Below are 22,242 nucleotides of genomic sequence, written 5' to 3' on the forward strand. Positions count from 1 at the left end.
GCTGAAAAATTGAGTATTGGCTGCTTAGAGGGGAGAAGTATTAAGGAAGGGGCAGGATGACTGAACAGGTAGAAGAGGAGAGGGAACAACAGGCGACTTTGGAAAGCACTGAAAGAAGAAAAGGAAAGGGAAGGATAACCTTCATGTATGTAAGCGAGAAAAGACTCACAGGAAAACCCTGCTAAAGTAGCAGTGGACTGACTCTTAACCACAGCTGCTGCAGCCTGGGGAACATTTACTCTTGAGAGACGGAAAATCACTGCAAAGGCAATAGTTTCTGAGGAAAATGGGAGCATGTTCCAAATTGTATTATACCTAAAAATCATTTTTACCTTCCTAAAGTCAGAGAGGTCTATAAAACCCTTCTTGTTGCAGACATAATAGCCACTTTGTAGCTGATGTTTCTGCTCGAAACCTTAAAAGAACCTGTTCACACTGGGAAAGTTGTCTTGCCAGTGTTTCACAGACTTCTGCAGGGACAAATAGAAACAGAAACTTCTGCAGCGACAAATAGAAACGGAAGGGACGGGAGCAGGATACAGATAATAGATGAACTCCTGGGTCTCCTGAAGCCTGAGCATTGAGAAAACACTGGAAACCCATTACAATCAGGATGCCATCCATAATAAAAGGAATGAGCAGTGTGGTGGGTTTGACAAATGTCAGTGAGTGGCTTGGACCAATGTAGGAGGGAAGAAAGGATTTAGAGCCGAGAATCAGTACTAGAGGAGGCTTCGGCTGGAATGGAGATTAACAGGGACTCAGCCACTCTTGACTTAATGCACCTACATCCTCCTGAGGAGGCATCGGTGGTTAACACTAAACTCACACTATCATTATACCTACATAATATGTGATTTGTAGTTTGCTAATGCATGCAAGGAGCCCTGGTAGCATAGTGGTTAAGATCTCAGGCTGCTAACCAAGTGGTTGGCAGTTTGAAGCCACCAGCCTCTCATTGGAAATCCTATGGGGCATTTTTACCCTGTCCTATACGGCAGCTATGAGTTGGAACTGACTCGACGGCACATAAAAACAACAATTACGTGTGCACACATGTGCCTAAGTCTAGTTGTTGTTGTGAATAGTAAGTTCAGTCCCATTTACCCAAATATTTTCATCCATTTTAAAATTAAATATTTAGTGATTACTCACTGCATGCCAGACTTATTCAATAAGGGTTTGTGGGCACTTAATCTATGTTAGATCCTGTGTCACACATTGGAAGTCAAAGTCTTTGTCCCTGTGGAGGTAAAAATGTTTCCATCCTCATGGTGTTTATATTTGGGTAGGGAAGTTGGATGTCCAACTCCGCGGTCACAGCATAGTATGACAGAGCCATACTCAGGGTGCTCTGGGACTTGGAAGGCGTGAGTTAAAATAACACCTCCAGTATTTATAGGGGTGGTCCCTGTACTGGGTGGGCATATGTGGAACATGGCAGGGTAGACTGCAAAGGAAGGGAGGGGGTGGTCACTAATCAGCCTGTGGGTAGATGACTAGCCAGGCACTCTGCACTGCCCAGAGAAGAGTCCCGAGCTGGCCCTACTTCCTCTGCAAGCGCACACAGTGCCCTTCCCCACTGGGCAGGATGGGTGTGTGCACTCGCCCCTGGAGTCAACACCAGCCAATGTACAGTCAGCAGGCAGAATGCACTGGAATCTGACCTAACAAGCTGTATGTAGTCCTCAGAGAGACTTGGCCCACCATATGCTAAGCACCATTTGAGATGCCATCATCTCCTGATCAGCATATGTTTGTTCTCCAGGAATGTATTAGCCAAACAGCAGCCAAGGACACTGCATTTGAGATAAAGATGGAACCAAAGGCTTCTGATACTGGTGAGTGTCCCTGTCTACTCCTGGCTTGAGGCAAGGTATTGGGGAGGCATTTTCTCATACCACCTTTCCCCCTCGGCCCACAGCGACCAAGCCCCCACCTCTTAGACCTGCAAGGAAATCTCAATTTGGGGCTGTCCCTCTAGCTAGTGTGTATTTCCACCCCACCTGGCACTTTTTCAAAGCCAGCTTCCTTTGAAAGTTGCCGGGTTCCTGCTGCTCAACCCTGGTCTTTCTCAGAGCGGTCTTTCTCAGAGCGATCCTTGGGCGTCTTTTTAATGGCCTGACCTTAATTACATTTTCCTATGTGTGCATGGCAGTCAGCATGCAGTTTAATAAAACATTTTCAAGCTGCTCAGCCCATTCTTCCCTCTCTACCTACATCTTACTTGGTGGAAGATTTTAAGCCTTACTTTTAAGGGGATTGATTTGGTGTGTTTTCCACTTTATTTCCTGCTGTGGGGACATTTTGCCTCTATGTGTGATAATTTTTTTTTTAAGGAACTTCGATTTTCTTGTCCCCTCTCTTTCCACCCTGCTGTTGCAGAACCAGGGGCTGGGAGGCTTTATTCCTAAAGTAGCTATTTTGCTTTCTCTGACTCTGTAAGTAGTTTTTGGTACTTCGGATTAGCCACGGCCAAGACTCAAGGCTGGTCATTTAACACTCAGCACTGGTGGGGTATTGAAGTAGGCACTTGGGGACAGGTGCTGTCACCACAGACCTTTTTTCTTTGAAACTGGAGCAGAGAGACTTGGCTGTGGTAGCAGATAAGGGGAATTAATTATAAATGAAGAGTGACCACACGGTGTGTAACACCGTCCCTTAAAGACTTCGCCTTCAGCACGTCTTTATGTTTTGCATTTCTTAGCAGAAATCATATTTATGCTAGGATGGGAGATCCTTAAGGAAGACAAAACATTTGATGAAGGCTTTGATGATGCCTCAGTGATTATTATTTCTCCTTTGTTTCTAAGTTGCTTAATTCGTCTCTTAGAGCTCTCTCAATAACTACAATTACACATATTTTTCAGAAGTACCTCTTGGATATGACACTGTAAAATTATGACAATGATATCAAAAATAATTATTATCCAAAAGAATAATATAAAATCTTGAGGACAGAGAATATCACACGCATACATATTCAGAAAATTGCACAGTTCTTCAATCACAGCTCACCGAAGAATCTAATACAATTTATTAGTAACCTAAAGGGGCCAATGGCTATCTTTACATGCGATAAAACTGTATTAGAATGAGTAGGCAGCACAAGTGGTTTTCAATCTGCTGCTAACCTGAAAGTTGATGGCCCAAACTAACCCAGCAACTCCACAGAAGAAAGCCCTGTCAATCTGCTTTTGTAAAGATCGCAGCCAAGAAAACCCTATGAAGCGGTTCTACTCTGCACATATGGCCGTCACCAAGAGCCAGAGTTGACCCAGAGGCAACAACCAACAATAGTTCCAGTCATCGGAAAGTCACACCAGCATAACTGCTATCATGCAACCTCAAATGCATTTTGGGGAATTAACCTAGAAGGTTCAAAGAGATTATTTTAATATCTTTCTTTGTACAGGATCTAGTATAGAGTGTTGTGCATAAATACACAACAAACACATGAAGGAGGTAGCTTTGTTTCCCGCAGTTTACAGATGAAAACACTGGAATTTAGCAAGGTCAAGTAAGTTATTAAAGGACACCAAGCAAGTGACCAAACCAGGAGTTGAATTTTGCCTGTCTCCTATCTAGAAGCAGAAGCAGTGCAGTGGCTTTTTTTTCCTGTACATACTTAAATTAAGGCTTTGCCTATCATTAATTAGGCCTTTTCTATTGGGTTAAGCTTGATTTTGCAACACTTCTAAAGCACAAATCCAACCATCAGTTGCCAGAGGGGTAATTGGTTTTCATCAGATGATGGGTGTGTTGGGAAGAAGAGTGGAAGGTGTTGGGATCCAAAAGTCTTGCCTGAGCCTGCTGTGTTCCACACCTGTGACTGTTCAGTTACTTATTCCTGTCTTGGAGATGAAATTATGAAGGAGGTAAAACAAAGCAGTGGGGGAGCAGAGGCACCCAAGTGGGGCAAGCCTATCCTGAGGAGAGAATGGTGTGTCTGTAGTGTGCACCTGAGGAGCCCAGATGGAGAGCCCCATATTCTGGAGGCCCAGCACACGCCTTCCCACCTCTACCAGGGAGAGTGGTCCTCCACGCACAGTCCCCCTGGCTGGGCTCCTTGCTCTCTTCTTGCCCTTTCTCTTGACCACTTTCCACCTTTCTCTCTTTTCTTCATTTCTCAATCCCACCCTTTACTTGTATCTCTGTGTCCCTTTGCACTCATCTTCAGTCTCTTCTTCCATCTCCTTTCCTTGCCTCCTTCTTTACTAAATTGTCTCCACCTCCACTTCTCCTTCCATCTATTTCCCTGGGCTACTTAGACTCTTATCAAAAGAAACATGAAGTGTCAAACTGCCTCACCCTTCTCATTCGACGAGCTCAAGCTATGTACTAAAAAGAAAGGAGGCTTGTGTTTGCATGCGTATGTGATTTTTTAGTAATAAGTATAAAATCTGTCTCTTGAACCAAAAAATTGACTGTTAGCTATGAGTCTGAGGGAGACTAAATTTCCAGTCCTCAGGCAACTTGTGCATTGGAAATGGCAAACGTTCTGCACTGTCATTAGATTCCAGGCCACTGTGGGATTTTTTAAAGCACCCTCAGTTTCATTTCGATTTCTCATTTTGCATTTCTGGGACACAGAGGGTCTCTTCTCCCAAACTATAAATTGGTTTAAAATCTGTGCTTTCCCCTGAAAAATTCTAATAACTAGAAGTGACTATAACAATACTATAATTAATGATTATCTCTCTTATAAGGCAGACCTTTCACTTTTTCACTTTTTCGGTACTGACCTCAATTTGGTTGACATTCTGAGTGAAGTATCTCTGCAGCTCTGTTAATCACCACTCACCCAACAAGAGCAGGGACCTCCCCTCTGTTTTCAACTAACAATGATCCAGTAATAAAACTCCAACTCCCAGGGAACACATGGGTCACCTACCCAGTGATTTTAATTCACTCGAGTAGCTGTTATGTTGTTTTTGAAAGAAAAAAAAAAAACTATCTGAACAAAAAGTAGGAAGAAATTAAGAAGACAAAAAGAAGTGAGAAAAAGAGAAAAGAATCGGAAGAGAGGCTAAAATCTCTAGCCCTATAATACCCTCTTCTAAAATTGTTTACGATGAAAAGAGGATTAGGTAACTCATATTCCAACTATATTAAATGAAATCTCAGGCCCCTTTCCTCATGCACAAGAGCATCAATCCTACCAGGACAAAATAGCCCTCAGGAAAAGGAATCCTTCTGGCAGTGAGCCATTCGGGCTCTTATAAACCGTTAACCCTCGTAATGAACCAATCCAAAAAACATATTAATAATGACACAGAGAGACACATTTATTGTTGATTGTTGAGATAGTGGCAGATTTATTGCCAGCTTGCCAGGAGGGAGGGCTTGGCCCAGCAATGGTACAATTAAAAACAAATTGAATACAGGGACAAAGAATCAATAATATAACAGGACAGATTTAGTTTGCAAAATACAAATATAAATTAATTGACCTGAACACAGTTGCTAACTGGTCATTAATGTCTGCTTGCTGGCCAACTGGAGCACATAATCCATCCCATTAGGTTGGCTGTGGCAGGTTGGTTGCAGGCACTTGCCCTCCTCCTGCCAGGGCTGCCATCAGCGGAGCCTTGTTTGGGGATGATTTCCAATGCCACTAAAGGAAATTGGCTGTGTCACATCCTCTCCCAGAAACACTAAACTATGGAATTATTTTAAAAGTTTCACTAAGAACTTCTTTATTCAGAAGATTTTTTTGGCGCCTACAGTATACAGAGATCTGTAGTAGGCACAGGAGGTAAAGGGAATAAATCCAATGTGGATCTTGCCTTTCAGGATGTGGTCTCCAATAACCTTGAATACCTTGCCCCAGTAAACTTCTCTTTGAGTTGCTTATATTCCTTGAGAACAATTCACATTTTTTTCTAAATCATTCATAAAATGTTAATAACATCATCTTTAGGACATTTCACTATTGCAATGTTGTTGTTGTTAGGTGCCGTTGAGTCGGTTCTGACTCATAGCGACCCCATGCACAACAGAACGAAACACTGCCCAGTCCTGAACCATCCTTACAATCGTTGTTATGCTTGAGCTCACTGTTGCAGCCACTGTGTCAATCCACCTCATTGAGCATCTTCCTCTTTTCTGCCGACCCTGTGCTTTTCCAAGCATGATGTCCTTCTCCGGGGACTGATCCCTCCTGGCAACGTGTTCAAAGTATATAAGACACAGTCTCGCCATCTTTGCTTCTAAGGAGCACTCTGGTTGTACTTCTTCCAAGACAGATTTGTTCATTCTTTTGGTAGTCCATGGTATATTCAATATTCTTTGCCAACACCAGAATTCAAAGGCGTCAACTCTTCTTCTGTCTTCCTTATTCATTGTCCAGCTTTCACATGCATATGATGCGATTGAAAATACCATGGCTTGCGTCAGATGCACCTTAGTCTTCAAGGTGACATCTTTGCTCTTCAACACTTTGAAGAGGTCCTGTGCAGCAGATTTACCCAATGCCATGCAATGCGTCTTTATCATGATGTTGCTTACTGGTCCATTTGTGAGGATTTTGTTCTCTTTGTGTTAAGTTGCAATCCATATTGAAGGCTGTAATCTTTGATCTTTATCAGTAAGTGCTTCAGTTAGGAGCAAACCCAGGGAAGCATTCTTCTTGTTGTTGTTAGGTGCTGTCGAGATGATTCTGACTCATAGCAACCCTATGTACAACAGAACGAAGCACTGCCTGGTCCTGCGTCATTCTCACAATCGCTGTTATGCTTAAGCCCATTGTTGCAGCCACTGTGTCAATCCATCTCATTGAGGGTCTTTCTCTTTTTTGCTGACCGTCGACTTTACCAAACATGATGTCCTTCTCCAGGGACTGATCCCTCCTCATGGCAGGTCCAAATTGTGTGAGATGCAGTCTCACCATCCTTGCTTCTAAGGAGCATTCTGGTCGTAGTGAAGTGTGTATATATAAATACATATAAAGAGAATTATCTCAAGGAAACGCCTCATGCAGTTGTGGAGGCTGGCAAGTCCAAAATCTATGGGTCAGGCATCAGGCTAGAAGCTTCTCCTGACTCTCATGGTTGCAAGGGCTGATGAACCCCAAATTGGCAGATCACTCAGAAGGCTGCAGGCTCATGGGATTATAGGAGCCGGGGAATCCAAAGATTACAGATCAGGTGGCAGGCTGCTGGCTCACATCTCAAAAATCAGAGTTCAGAAAGTGACAAGTTGGATGCAGGATCCAGAGATAACTTTGCCAAAACATCCATATATATTGGATGCAGTCCGTATCCTCAAAGAAACTGATTGACTTTCAACTGATTAGCTTTCAACTGATCTGCCTTTGAACTGATTGACTCCTCATATCAAATCACAAAATGGAGGATGATTACATAATACCTGCCAAACCACTTAGAAGCATGATCTAGCCAAGTTGACACATAATCTTAACCATCACAGTCCACACCTTGTTAACTTGGCACCTGTACACAGCTCCTTAAACCATTCATAATCTCTAAATAATTAAGACATACTTGCACCTAACGTGATACAACTAACACACATACAACTGAAAATACACTAGCCCCACTAACATCTTATATTTTATAATAAGTAACAGAGTAAGGGAGGAAGAAAACAAAGGTATTTGCTAAGTATGTGTATATATATATATGTATATGTGTGTACATATATATATACACACACATACACAGATGTATAACAAAACAAGAAAAAAATACTAAAAACAATTACAGTCCTTGTTTCTCTAACTAGTCAGGTGGTCATAGCTGGTATTTAGAACTACCTTCTTCTACCACTCACTCCATATTCCCTTTGCAAAATAAATTTGGATAATATCTGTAAAATGATGGCCATGCTAGTTACTTGATACATAATAGGTACAGTTTATAGCAATTAAAAATAAAAATTCTCAGCTGTTTTCCTCGTGGTCATTTTACTTCACTTCTACTTTTTTTTTTTTTTTCTACTTACTGCCCATCACTTTCTCTACCCATAGAGGAGAATTATTAGTGAAAGAATATCAAAATGCTTTTTGATACTTTTATGATGAGACAAAATATGAATAAGTATTAATGACAGTTATTGTTCTCAAGATTTGAGGGTAAAAGTTGGCAACTCAGATCTTAAAACAAGTTTTTTTTTTTTTTTAGTGCAAAACAGATTCCCCAGATGTATGTATAGGTGCTACCTATAGGAACATATTACTACTCTGAATTCACAGAACTTAAATGGGAGGTAAACTGTGACTAATCTTACAAGTATTCAAGTTTGAAATCTTATCTATGATCCCGTCTTTGTTATCCGGTACTGCTATAACAGAAATACCACAAGTGGACGGCTTCAACAAAGAGAAATTTATTCTCTGAGAGTCTAGGAGGCTAGAATTCTGAATTCATGGTGCCAGCTGCAGGGAAGCCTTTTTCTCTCTGTCGGCTCTGGACGAATGTCCTTTTCATTAATCTTTCCCAGTCAAGGAGCTTCTCAGCACAGGGACCTGGAGTCCAAAGTACACACTATTCTCCTGGCTCCTGTTTCTTGGTGCCATGAGGTCCCCATGTCTTTCTGCTGGTTTCTATCTTTTATATTTCAAAAGAATTGACTTAAAACGCAACCTAATCTTGTAGATTGAGTCCTGCCTCATTAACATAACTGCAGTTAGTCCCATTAATATCTTTGTTGTTGTTGTTGTTGTTGTTAGGTGCCGTGAAGTCGTTTCCAACTCATAGAGACCCTATGTACTATAGAAACACTACCCTGCTCTGAGCCATGCTGAAAATCCTTGTTATGTGTGAGCCCATTGTTGCAGCCACTGTGTCAGTCTATCTCGTTGAGGGTCTTCCTCTTCTTCACTGACCCTCTACTTTATCAAGCATGATATCCTTCTCCAGGGACCGATCCCCCCTGACAACATGTCCGAAGTATGTAAGACATAGTCTCACCATTCTTGTTTTCAAGGAGCATTCTGGTTGTACTTCTTCAAAGACAGATTTGTTTGTTCTTTTTTGGCAATTCATGGAATATTCAATATTCTTTTCCAACACAATTCAAATGCATCAGTCCTCCTTCAGTCTTCCTTATTCATTGTCCAGCTTTCCCATGCTTGAAAAGAGATTGAAAATACCATGGCTTGGGTCAGGTGCACCTTGGACTTGAAGGTGGCGTCTTTGTTTATCAACACTTTAAAGAGGGCTTTTGCAGCAGATTTGCTCAATGCAAGGCTTCTTTTGATTTCTTGACTGCTGCTTCCATGGGTGTTGATGGTGGATCCAAGTAAAATGAAATCCCTGACAACTTCAATCTTTTCTCCATCTGTCATGATGTTGCTTATTGGTCCGGTTGTGAGGATTTCTGTTTTCTTTATGTTGAGGTGCAATCCATACTGAAAGCTGTAGTCTTTAATCTTCATCGGTAAGAGCTCCAAGACCTCTTCACTTTCAGCAAGCAATATTATGTCATTTACATAACGCAGATTGTTAATGAGTCTTCCTCCAATCCTGATGCCTCATTCTTCTTCAAATAATCCCGATTCTTGGATTATTTACTCAGCAAACAGATTGAATAGGCATGGTAAAAGAATACAACCCTGACGCACACCTTCCCTGAGCTTAAACCATGAAGTATCCCCTTGTTCTGTTCAAACAACTGCCTCTTGATCTATGTACAGGTTTCTCATGAGCACAGTTAAGTGCTCTGGAATTCCCATTCTTCCCAATGTTATCCATAATTTGTTATTATCCACACAGTCGAATGCCTTTGCATAGTCAATAAAACACAGATATTCTCTGCTTTCAGCCAGGGTCCATCTGACATCAGCAATGATATCCCTCATTCTGCATCCTCTTCTGAATCCATCTTGAATTCCTAGCAGTTCCTTGTCGATATACTGCTGCAGATACTTTTGAATGATCTTCAGCAAAGTTTTACTTGCATGTGATATTAATGATATCGTTTGATAATTTCCACATTCGGTGGGTTCACCTTTCTTGGGAATAGCCATAAATATGGACCTTTTCCAGTCAGTGGACCAGGTAGCTGTCTTCCAAATTTTTTTGGCATAGATGAGTGAGCACTTCCAGCACTACATCCATTTTTTGAAACATCTCAATTGGTATTCAGTAAATTCCCGGAGCCTTATTTTTCTCCAATGCCTTCAGTGCAGCTTGGACTTCTTTCTTCAGTAGCATTGATTCCTGCTCATACGGTACCTCCTGAAATGGCTGAATGTTGACCAATTCTTTTTGGTACAGTAACACTGTGTATTATTACTTCCATCTTCTTTTGATGCATCCAGAGTCGTCTAATATTTTCCCCATAGAACCCTTCACTATTGCAACTCCAGGCTTGAATTTTTTCTTCACTTCTTTCATCTTAAGAAATGCTGAGTGTGTTCTTCCCTTTTGATTTTCTACCTCCAGGTCTTTGCACATGTCATTGTAATACTTTACTATGTCTTCTCTAGCCACCCTTTGGAATCTTCCATTCAGTTCTTTTACTTCATCATTTTTTCCTTTTGCTTTAGCTACTTGATGTTCAAGAGCAAGTTTCAGAGTCTCTTCTGAGGTCCACTTTGGTCTTTTCTTCCTTTCCTGTCTTTTTAATGATCTCTTGCTTTCTTCAGGTATGATGGCCTTGATGTCATTCTACAACTCATCTGGTCTTCAGTTATTAGTGTTCAATGCATCAAATCTATTCTTGAGATGGTCTCTAAATTCAGGTGGGATATACTCAAAGTTGTACTTTGGCTCTTGTGGACTTGTTCTAAGTTTCTTCAGTTTTGACTTGAACTTGCATATGAGCAACTGATAGTCTGTTCCATAGTCGGCCTCTGGCCTTGTTCTGACTGATGATATTGAGCTTTTCCATCATCTCTTTCCACAAATGTGGTCGATTTGATTCCTGAGTATTCCATCTGGTGAGGTACATGTGTATAGTCACCATTTATGTTGGTTAAAAAAAAGGTATTTGCAATGAGGAAGTTGTTGGTCTCGCAAAATTCTATCATGCAATGTCTGGCATCATTTCTATCACCAAAACGATATTTTCCAACTACTGATCCTTCTTGTTTCTAACTTTCACATTCCAATCACCAGTAATTATCAATGCATCCTGATTGAATGTTCAATCAATTTCAGACTGCAGAAGCTGGTAAAAATCTTCAGTTTCTTCATGTTTGCTTATAGTGGTTGGTGTGTATATTTGAATTACAGTCGTATTGACTGGTCTTCCTTGTAGGCGTATGGATATTATCCTATCACTGACAGCATTGTACTTCAGGACAGATCTTGAATTGTTCTTTTTGAGGATGAATTCAATGCCATTCCTCTTCAAGTTGACACTCCTGGCATAGTAGACCATATGATTGTCCCATTCAAAATGGCCAATACCAGTCCATTTCAGCTCACTAATGCCTAGGATATCGATGTTTATGCATTCCATTTCATTTTTGGCGATTTCCAATTTTCCTAGATTCATATTCCGTACATTCCATGTTCTGGTTATTAATAGATGTTTGAAGCTGTTTCTTCTCATTTTGAGTCATGCCACATCAGCAAATGAAGGTCCGGAAAGTTTTACTCCACCCACATCATTAAGGTCGACTCTGTTTTGAGGAGGCAGCTGTTCCTCAGTCGTCTTTTTGAGTGCCTTCCAACCTGGGGGCTCATCCTCCGGCACTATGTCAGACAATATTCCATTGCTATTCATAAGGTTTTCACTAGCTAATTCTTTTCAGAAGTAGACTGCCAGGTCCTTCTTCCTAGCCTGTCTTAGACTGGAAGATCAGTTGAAGCCTGTCCACCATGGATGACCTTGCTGGTATCTGAATACCAGTGGCATAGCTTCCAGTATCACAGCAACACACAAGCACACACAGTATAATGAACTGACAGACATGTGGGAGATTAACATCATAGAGGTAGGATTTACTTCACATAGGAAAATCACATCAGATGACAAGATGGTGGACAGTCATACGATATTGGGAACCATAAGCCTAGTCAAATTGATACACAGTTTTGGAGGGCACAATTCAATCCATAACACTGACTATGTGAGGACCACTATATACTTTAATCTGTTAGATAAGTTTATGACTATTTACAAATTTAAACTCTCTTTCTAGGGTGTGATTGCTCCCTTGCTTGTGACAACAGAAATGCATGAGAAAAGATCTCTTTGTATTTACTGAAACTATTGATAGACTGGCCTCTTAGGAAATAAACAATGTAAATTGAGTAGAACACAACAGGCATTTCATTTCCCCCTACATCTCCACATCAGTGATGATTTTGAGAGCAGACTTGATGACTGTTCTGTTTATTTAATTCTATTGCAAATAAGGCTGATGACAGTTCCAGGCCTTGTCAATTCTCTTTCTGGCTACTGTATATATCACCAAAGCAGGTGCCAGGACTGGCAGCACCTTCTTGGACCATGTTGAAGAGTCTGCCTGGGCCTGAAAGCAAGTCCAAACACTTTCAAAGCCACTTTCCCTCGAGTAGAATTCTCACCCTCTTGGCACACAGGGTCAAACAATCACTAGCTATGAGAATATTTTCATCCAACCTCTTATTTTGGTTTCACCTTGGAAAATACTCTTCCTACTCTTTTAACTAATGCAACTGTTGCAGAAGGAATTGGACATATTCCCCCCCCCCACCCCATAGTCTTCTAGAGGGAGGTTGAACCTACATTTGTAATAGAGGATGGGTTGGAATTCCAGATACCACCAAAGAAATGACCATTAAACCTGAGAAACTGTGCCTGAGTATGTGGCTGTGTGTGTGCTTAGAGTCTTAGCTCCAAAGTAGTACAGGAGAAGCTCACTATTCTCCTCATTACAATGGAAAAAGAGACCTGATAAAAGGAGAAATCATCTCTCTCTCTCTCTCTTTTTTTTTTTTTTTAATGGGTTTGGGCTGCATTGTCACCAATTACCCATAACATCTCTCAGTCTCAAGTTCTTGACTTGGAAAGTGATGACATTCTGTTCTATCTTCCAGGGCATTTGTAAAGAATAAACATGACACAAACTGCATGCAAAGTGTTCTGTTAACTATTTGTTTTTTGGTAGTTTTTGTTTTTGCTTTTTTTGAGACAAAACTTAACCTAACCCAGATGAATAGGCCTAGTAATAGGAGTTTTAAGCATTTTGTCAAAACAAACTAACAAAAAAAAACACAGTTGCCGTGGAGCCAATTCCAACTCATAACAACCCTATAGGACAGAGTAGAACTACTTTACAGCTCTTAACCACTACACCAAACATTTAGTAGGTCTTTGTTAAACAAAGGAGTCCTGGTGGTGCAGTGGTTAAGGGCTAACCAAAAGGTAGGCAGTTTGAATCCACCAGCTGTTCCTTGGAAACCCTAGGGGGCAGTACTACTCTGTCCTATAGGGCCACTATGAGTCAGAATTGACTTGACAGCAATGGCTTTGGTTTTGGTTTTATCTTTGGGCAAGCTTTTAAATCTTTTCCACATATGTAAAATGTGACTATGATATAGACTTTATAGGATTGATGTGTGGATTTTTGAGGTAAGATTCATATCAATGAGCCCAATACAGGGGCTAACTGGGGCTTAAGGCAATCGAGGACTCTGCTGATTGGGAATGAGACTCTCAGAGTAAAGGCCTCTTTACCTTCTAAACTAAACTTCAGGTACCAACCAGTCTCACCTGAATGGACTTCAAGCTAAAAGAACAAAAGTCTTTGCATGCATAGAAATTGCATAGGCTTTCTTGCTGTGGAGCCTCATATGTGAGAAATTCTATCCCTCTGCGTAAACTTGGGCTCAGCAACAAGAGTTCACTCCATGAAATAAAATACCTAGTTGTAGACAGATTTTTGAACTATTTGAGAGAGCAGCATATGGAGAATATCAAAACACCAGGATCATAGAAGGGAGGTTATGCCCAATTCCTTCTGCAACACTTACATTAGTTAAAAGAACAGGAAAAGTGGGTATTTTCCAAGGTGAAAGCAAAGTAAGAGGTTGGATGAAAATATTCTCATAGCTAATGAGATCTTCCTAACTCATTTTCCCATAACAACAACAGTACACTACAAGCATGAATGGATATTTACATAGTTTCTGAATGCTGAAAAGTTAATGACAATTAGATCCTGGGTTCTCAAAGGGCCAGAGTTTTGAGTGCTTACATAGTATAAAGCAGTAGTATTTGAAATGTCTGTCCCTGGAGGGATGGGTTACTAGCTAAGCAGAAAGTTACTTCCTCTGCTTCTCTCTCAGCCTTTGTATACCATTTATGGCAGCTCTGTTGTTCCTCCTCCACTGCTAATTTTATTTCTTGAGTTTTGTCCTCAATCTCTGCTAGTACAATGCAATATAAATAGCAGGAAAAAAAAAAAAAAACAAAAGAGAGAAAAACAAATAAAAAACTGGAGAGTTCCCATTTATATCAATCAGAACAATAATTTTAGACATAGGTGATATCATCTGAAGGCAGCGAGGTATGCTGAAAAGACAAAATCTTGGAGTCACAACACCAAGGTTCAAGACTCAGCTCTGTCATGTACTGACTGAGGACCCAGGCAGGTCTCTTAACCTCCATGAGCTGCAGTTCTCTAATCTGCAAAGTGGAGATAATAGTCACTAAACTGCAGCCTCACAGGGCTTGTTGTGAGGGTCAAAGGAGACAAAACTGGGACCATCCCCAGAAAGTACTAAATAGATGCGTGCAATTCATGCTATAATACATCTCTTAGCTTGGCACATTGAAGATTCTCTTCCCTCCTGGGAACTTCTCCCAATTAATGCCTTCCCCACTTCAAATCACTAGATAATGCCCCATCTACTGGAAGAGGCATTATGATCACTGCAGTAATAATGCAACTTCAGTTGCTGTATCGGTTCCTTCTTCCACTCATTTAATGAACAGTTGCTGAGTGCCTACTATGCCTCTGACACTCTGATAAGTGCTGAGGATAGATATAAATAAATTATGGCTCCTTCTGTTCTCTATGAATAGTTAATAGAAAACTTACCTACTCTCAAGCTAGTGAATCCATGCTGACTCTCAAATACACCCCTTCTGGTCTTAAGTGACATCTGCTCTCTAGTACTATAATACTTGCAGAATGCTTGCATTTTCTTTATCTCTAAATCTAGCTAGTCTAATGCTGTCTTTTCTGAGGGGAACTCAATCCTAACTCCCCAATTACCGGTGACTATAACAACATATTTCCCAGACTCAAAAATATAGGTGTAATCCTTTTAATTCTTTCTCTTTTGAGGTATTAGCAATAATCCTTTCAATTTCTCTTGGGCACTGTCTCTTGGATTCACTCTCTCCATTTCCACAGACTGTATCCATGGTCCACTCTCAGCACATCTTTTAGGTGCTGGGAATCACCTTGTGCCTGCATCTGTACCTCCAGCTTCTCTCCACTTCAATTTATCAGCTACCACAGATTGATTTTCCCACCCTGACTACTCCAACCCATCAGTGACACTTTCTGTTGCTCTGAAATCCCTTAACACCTCAGTATACAGTGTTAAGCACACTATCACACACTCTCACATGGTGCCTTGAAATTATCCCCTAAGTGGCAAAGATATACCTCTGGTATGGGTGGTCATATTTTAATGAATGCAACTTCTTTTCTCAAAGAGGAGGGATTGGAAATTAATTCCATCAGATATGCTGCAAAGGCCACCTTATAAAGCAGTAGAGGACAGACTCTGAGGTTTGCGACAAAGCAACTCTTGATTCCACTCAATCCAGGAACAGAGAGCAACAAAGCCAGGGACACCCTTGGGACTTCTTTTCCTTCCACTAATGGCACCTGGTTGGAAGAGGTAATGAGATACTAACATTCTCAAATGGACAGAAGATAAATAAATGCTTTTTTTTTTTTTTAAGCAGAATTGTTGCAGCTTGGAAATTTTTCAGTTTTTCTCATTGCAAAATCAATACCCATCAGCAGTTTGAAATTAAAGGAAAGATTAGGCCTTAGTTTTATACATGCCTTATTGTATTCCAAAAGCTTTCTACTCAGCCAGATAAATCTTCTTTAAGAGGATTAGGAAACTTTCATTATCTTTATCTAACCTGAACTAACACTAACTCTGAAAAATTAATCTATAGACTGGACAAAAGCCAACAGCTGCTGGGAAGAAGGAAGGCTCTCAGCTTCTTTCTAATTGGGCAGTGGAGTCTCTGCTTCAACCAGCAGACATTCCAGTGGTCTCCAAAGGAAAAAAAAAGAACAAGTTGCCCCATTGCTAACTAAGGCAGAGGAGAATCCATCTCCTGAGTACCTTTTCTTTCACTTTTCCATAAATACAAAGACCAATCTGCTTAGTGTTCCAACAGAAGGCGTCCCATTTCACCTTCTCCCTCCCTGCTCTTTTGGATTTCACAGGCTACCTCAGATGGACCAGAGCTACAAGAGCCTGTTGGCCTAAAACATGGGAATGGTGAGGAATTAAACTCTTGCATTAAAGGTTTCAGGGCCCTGCATCTCCCTGCTTTCAGACTCTGGCTGCCCCAAAGCTGTGACGCCCGCAAGGAGACTCCACAGACTTCCACACTCAACCCAAGGAATCATTCAATGTGAGTCAGAAAGCACGCTGTCCCCTGAGGCTCTGCACCTACAGCCCTTTATGGCCCATATGGACTTCAGCATGTTCACACAATCTGTCTTACTTCCTGAAAACTGACTGCCCTGTTCTGTTTGAGTCTTTTCTGTACAGTGTCTGACAGTTCTTTTTTATTTCAGTGCCATATTTCCTGAATTTGAGGATAACTTTGCTATTGAGGTCATGGAGGTGCCACTGAGGTGTCACTTCAAATGCTGAGAGTGTTCAGTTCCCCTGGAAGCAAGCCCAAGTGGCAGGTGGGAGAGTGAGAACTCACAACGTCTTGTGTTTTCCACCCCCAGGAACTTTCAGCAGACATCCCAGCTTGTCTCAGATGACTCATCTCTCTAAGTACCTCTAGCATCCTCTGAGAGGAAGCAACAGACACTGACAGTTGTCCCTACTACAGATGGCAGGCAGTCCTGTAGCTCCAAAGCAGCAATTGTCACCAAGTCATACCCCTGTGTGGGACACGCATGGAGAATGGAAAACAGCAAAGTGTGTAGACATCTGTCATACGATAGGCTGGTGTGGGCATCTGAAAACACATCAGGGACAGAGAGAAGCTCTAAACCCTAACTGAGGCACAGCTTCAAGCAACATAGCAGCACCAGGGCTGCCGAGACATAGAAACTGTAGCAGACAAATCTCTGGCCCAGCATACGCCATTATAAATGGCCTACTTTTTGAGAATGAAATCCGTCATCTGTAAGCCTCAGAGACAGGGAACTGAATGCTGCACTCACAAAGAGCTGCCCTAGCCAAAAGAAAAGAATGGCCATCCCAAGCTGTGCAAATAACTGAAGTATGAATAGACACTGGCCCTTCCAAGGCTCTCCATGAAACCAAAGGAAATGAGAAAAATAGTATGTTTCTAAAAGACATGCTTGGGGGAATCATGTTATGATGCAATACAAACTGAAAAAAAAAATCTGTTGAATATATTACCGGTAGGGTCTGGTAAAAGGCGGCTAGTAAAGACTAAATCACACACACATGGGTTCTTTCTGAAGGCAACGGATATACCCAACGTCAGAGTTGGAGGTTTCGAGAAAGGTCTACCCAAACCGTGTATTAGGTAAAGGAAGGTTGTGTCATTGCCTAGAACTTCATTCCTACCATGAATCAATACCTTACAGAAATTGTTTTATATGTTTTACATGGTTGGGGTAGTTTAAAATAAGTTCATATTTGAATTGCTGCCTTGCTTTAAAATGGTCCTCATATGCTCAAAACTGCTATCTATGTGTGTTTTAATTCTCAATATAATAGCTAATATCTGAGGTTCTTACATTTCTTCAACCCCCTTTTTCTCCTACAAAGTGAAGTTTAAATTAAAATCTATTAAAAACATGTGTGCATCAACTTGTACAAGGCAAGGTCACGGAAGCTCGAGAGATACATCCAAACTCCCTGAGGGGACGAACTGCTGGGCTGAGGGCTCTGGGGACCATCATCCCAGGGAACATCTAGCTCAATCGGCATAATATAGTTTATAAAGAAAATGTTCTACATTCTACTGTGGTGAGTAGCGTCTGGGGTCTTAAAAGCCTGTAAGTGGCTATCTAGGATACTCCACTGGTCTCACCCCTTTGGGAGCAAGAAATAATGAAGAAAACTAAAGATACTAGGGAAAGAGTAGTCCAAAGGACTAATAGACCACATCTACCATGGCCTCCACCAGACTAAGTCCAGTCAACTAGATGATGACCGTCTATCACCAACATCTGGTCTGACAGGAACCACAACAGAGAGTCCCAGACAGAGCTGGAGAAAAATGTAGAGAAAAATTCTAACTCAGACTTGCTGGCCTGACAAAGACTGGAGAAACCCTGAGAATATGCCCCCGGACAACTTATCACCTCAGTAACGAAGTCACTCCTGAGGTTCACCCTTCAGCCAAAAATTGGACAGGCCCATAAAACAAAATGAGACTAAAGGGACACACCAGTCCTGGGACAAGGGCTAGAAGGCAGGAGAGGATAGGAAAGCTGGTAATAGGGAACTAAGTTTGAGAAGGGAGAGTGTTGATATGTCGTGGGGTGGTTAACCAGTGTCATAAAACAATATGTGTACTGTTCAGTGAGAAACTAGTTTGTTCTGTAAACCTTCATCTAAAGTACAATTAAAAAAAAGAACAACAACAAAAAAAAAAAACTGGATACTCTGCCTGGGTTATACTGATTCAGATTTTCTAAAGGAGATTGAAAGAGAATGTTAGGGTTTCTGTATCCCCTCTTTTTTATTCCATAGATTTGTTTCCAATGTAGACCAGGAGACATCATTTTGACTAATGTACCTCAGGGTCTGGGCTCATTTGGGGGCTGTGAGAATGTGTATAAACATGTCCAGGAATGCCAGGAAGGACTGGGCTAAGCAACACTCTACAACCCTTCCGGAATATACACTACACATCAACTGTGCAAAAAATAGTCACTAGTCACTAGTTACTAGTCACAAGTTAACATGATCTAGCATCAATATTATAAACATTTTATTATGAAATAAGCCTCTGAAAGAGAATTAAACGACACTGAGAGTAGCAGATATCTATCATGGAATATATCTTCCCCCAATACCAGAGTGCTAAGCTTAAGAGAATATAATCGGTACTTGCCAAATGACTTATTAATGGGAGCAGAAGGCCTACTGATAAAATTGAGAAACTTTGTGAATATATTCAATGCGTAGTTTAGAACTCATCAGATGGGAAAGAATCCAGGAGGTGTATTCCGTTTCTTATTCAGTAGAGAAAAATGGCTTTTTGTGCCTTCACACATTCAAAGAAGCAATTCAGATTACCTTTTCCCTTCTTCATTAAAGGAATGTCAAACTCCAAGTCCAGGTGTGACTCACCTTGTACTATGAGGTGGACTCTGGACGTTTTGGGATGATTATCTGTCTGCACAGAGCAGGTATATGGTCCTTCATCATACACATCCACATTTTGGATCATGATACTATACTGAGTTGGTGTGTTGACCAGGATGATCACACGAGGGTCTATGGACCACTTGTCGTTCCCAGCATAGAGGATTGTACTGCGGTTTAGCCAGGCCACCCGGGTGACACGATCATCTATGGTACACCTGTGAGCAAGGTGAGGGGTGAGAGAGAGAGAGAGTGAGATAGTGAGAGATTATAAAAAATATGGTTGGGCTTCTAGGAGTAAGTGAAAAAACATAAATCAAAAAACAAAACAAAACCCATTGCCGGCAAGTAGATTCCCACTCACGGAGACTCACCCACTGCTAAAAGGAGACACTCGATTACTGATGAAACTTTCTGAATATGGGGTAACACTGTCCTGAATCATTCTAAAAAACTGACAATACAAAATCATTTCTATTTGATTTAGGAACATATTATATGAATATCTTGGCTGTATACTTGCTTTCCATCTTATTTTTCCCCTAGGCTTATATGAAAATTAGTTTATGTTTCCTGAACACATTTAGCACCTTGTGGGAGAAGTGGCTCAAGGGCACAGAAGAAAAAAAGTGGATCAGTATTTCAAATAGGTCACAGATAACTCACAAAGCAGATCCTTAACTTGTAGTTAATACAAAATGGAACATATTTACCTCCCGACCACCATGGTGTTGATAATTAACTTGTACCCCTAAGCTGCTGAATCTGGCAAACTATGATTTATAACATGGGTCAGTAAAAGTCACTGTAGAAAGGAAATCATGAGGAATCCATGGCTCCTGCTTAACGCTTTAGGAGAGGGAAGAAGAAAATTGCAGGCGGAGTCCCCCTTTTCACTCTTACACTCCTTCCTCTGCCCCGACTAAGAGAGAGACCAATGTAACTGACATCACTCTTATTATCTAGGTAAAGAGCTGGCACCCACCTCTCACCTACTCTCCTCTATAACTTGAGGCTATAAACACAAATGGAATTTGCTTTTTGGTGAGTATTTGCTGCAGGTGGCTTCTGCAAGTGGCTCCTGCAGGCTGGAGGATCCCTGATGTCTCAATGTTTAAGGCCTGGACTGCTAACTGAAAGGCTGGTGGCTCGAACCCACCAATGGCTGGTGGCTCCATAGGAGAAAAGACATGGCAATCTGCGTCATCCCAGGAAACCCTAAGGGGGATTTCTACCCTGTCCTATAGGGTGGCTATGAGTTGGAATGGGCTCTAAGGCACACAACAACATCAACAACAACATGACCTGCATGCTAGTAGGCCTGCCCATTCAGGAAGAAAATTTGAATATGTATCCCAAGAACTTTTTTTTTAACCCAAGAATTTAGACTATGGGAATGGAAACTGGAGAAAACAGAGTCTCTCATAAATGCAGATTTACATTGAAGGGCATGGTTAAGAGATCCTGCGTGTCTCCACCCACTGCTCAAGGAAGGAAGCAGTTGGAATCTCATTTGCTGTGCATGGGACAGGGGAACTTGTAATTACAGCTAAGCTGCCTCACCCATATTAACAAAGTACTAACAAACAGGGTGTGGGTGTACTGCTTGGAGAGGAGGTACCGGAATCCAGTGGTTCCAGGTGTGAAGAATACAGAAAAAGCACTGCCAGACACTAGAAGGCAGGCCCCATCTTTACAAGAGGTAGAGGTCCTTCTGGAGAAGCCAGACAAAGACCCTGGTGGGGCGACTGTGCATTTTGGACATGCTGTTTTCCCCTGCAAATTGGCCAACCTAACCGTCTGTCGGGTCAAGGGCCTTGCAGTGGAAGAGCAATACCAGAACACAAAGTGACAGGTCTCATTAAAAGGGGAAAGTGCAAGACACAGAGAGGAACTCTTCCTGGGTGGTGGAAGAATGGGAACGCTACTAGGGTCCAGTTCCCAAGGTCTTATCATGCACCCAGCCATGGGATATTCAGCAGATGCTGCATCCGTGGTTAAAGGGGCAGGGCTGTTAGGTACTTAACAATATGGCAGGAGGATATTTTTCTTTTCTAAACCTTCTTTGATTTTTTTTTTTTTCAGCTACAAAAGTAAAGTAATCATCTTTCCAACATGAGAACGAATATAATACAAAGATGTATAAAGACCAAAATGAAAGTCATTCCACCACACTGACTCCCACCGCCCTGAGGTCATTATTTCTGTAACAGCCTGTTCCTTCTCCTTCCACATCTTACTCCTTACAGACATATATTCATACATAACAAAACTTTTGCTGATCTGTTTTTACCTGAATTAGAGTCATATTCTATCATTCCTACGGAACTTTTTTCTTTTTAACTTGAGCACCGGCATCCCTGAACACCAGAAGTTATAGATCTGCTTTCATACTATTTTCTAATTTCTTGTCATTTGTACACATATTGAAAACATTTTACGTAGTTAAGATCTTGTTTTAGATGCTTAATATTTTCTCTTTTTTTTTTGTCTCTCTCTAGCTTTCACCGTTCTCCACATTACTCAGGTTGCTAACCTGCTCCCCACCCCTGATGAGATAACCTATGTTAATAACCTGGTATGTGTTCTTCTGCACTTATTTCCAAATACTAATAATTTTATATACTGTATGTACGCATACATATATAAATAACACAGATACATATGTGTGCACGTATGGTTTTATTTACAAAAATAGAATTGTATCATACTTCTGATTTTACTTTTTTTAAATGAATTTTATTTGGGAATTATTTTAATTTACAAAAAGGTG

The 22,242-nt window shown here is 41.1% G+C and overlaps 1 protein-coding gene across 5 annotated transcripts in view; it reads right to left on the minus strand.

Moving 5' to 3' along the window:
- Positions 1 to 22,242, minus strand: part of OPCML (opioid binding protein/cell adhesion molecule like) — a 1,635,517-nt gene that overhangs the window by 358,889 nt on the left and 1,254,386 nt on the right. For all 5 annotated transcript variants that reach the window (XM_049856264.1, XM_049856263.1, XM_049856262.1 and 2 more), the window contains one exon: positions 19,455 to 19,687. In XM_049856264.1, the coding sequence (XP_049712221.1) occupies positions 19,455 to 19,687 (233 nt within the window). The remainder of the gene's footprint in view (positions 1 to 19,454; positions 19,688 to 22,242) is intronic.

This window comes from Elephas maximus, chromosome 17 (genome assembly GCF_024166365.1).
Source record: "Elephas maximus indicus isolate mEleMax1 chromosome 17, mEleMax1 primary haplotype, whole genome shotgun sequence".
Taxonomy (NCBI): Eukaryota; Metazoa; Chordata; class Mammalia; order Proboscidea; family Elephantidae; genus Elephas; species Elephas maximus.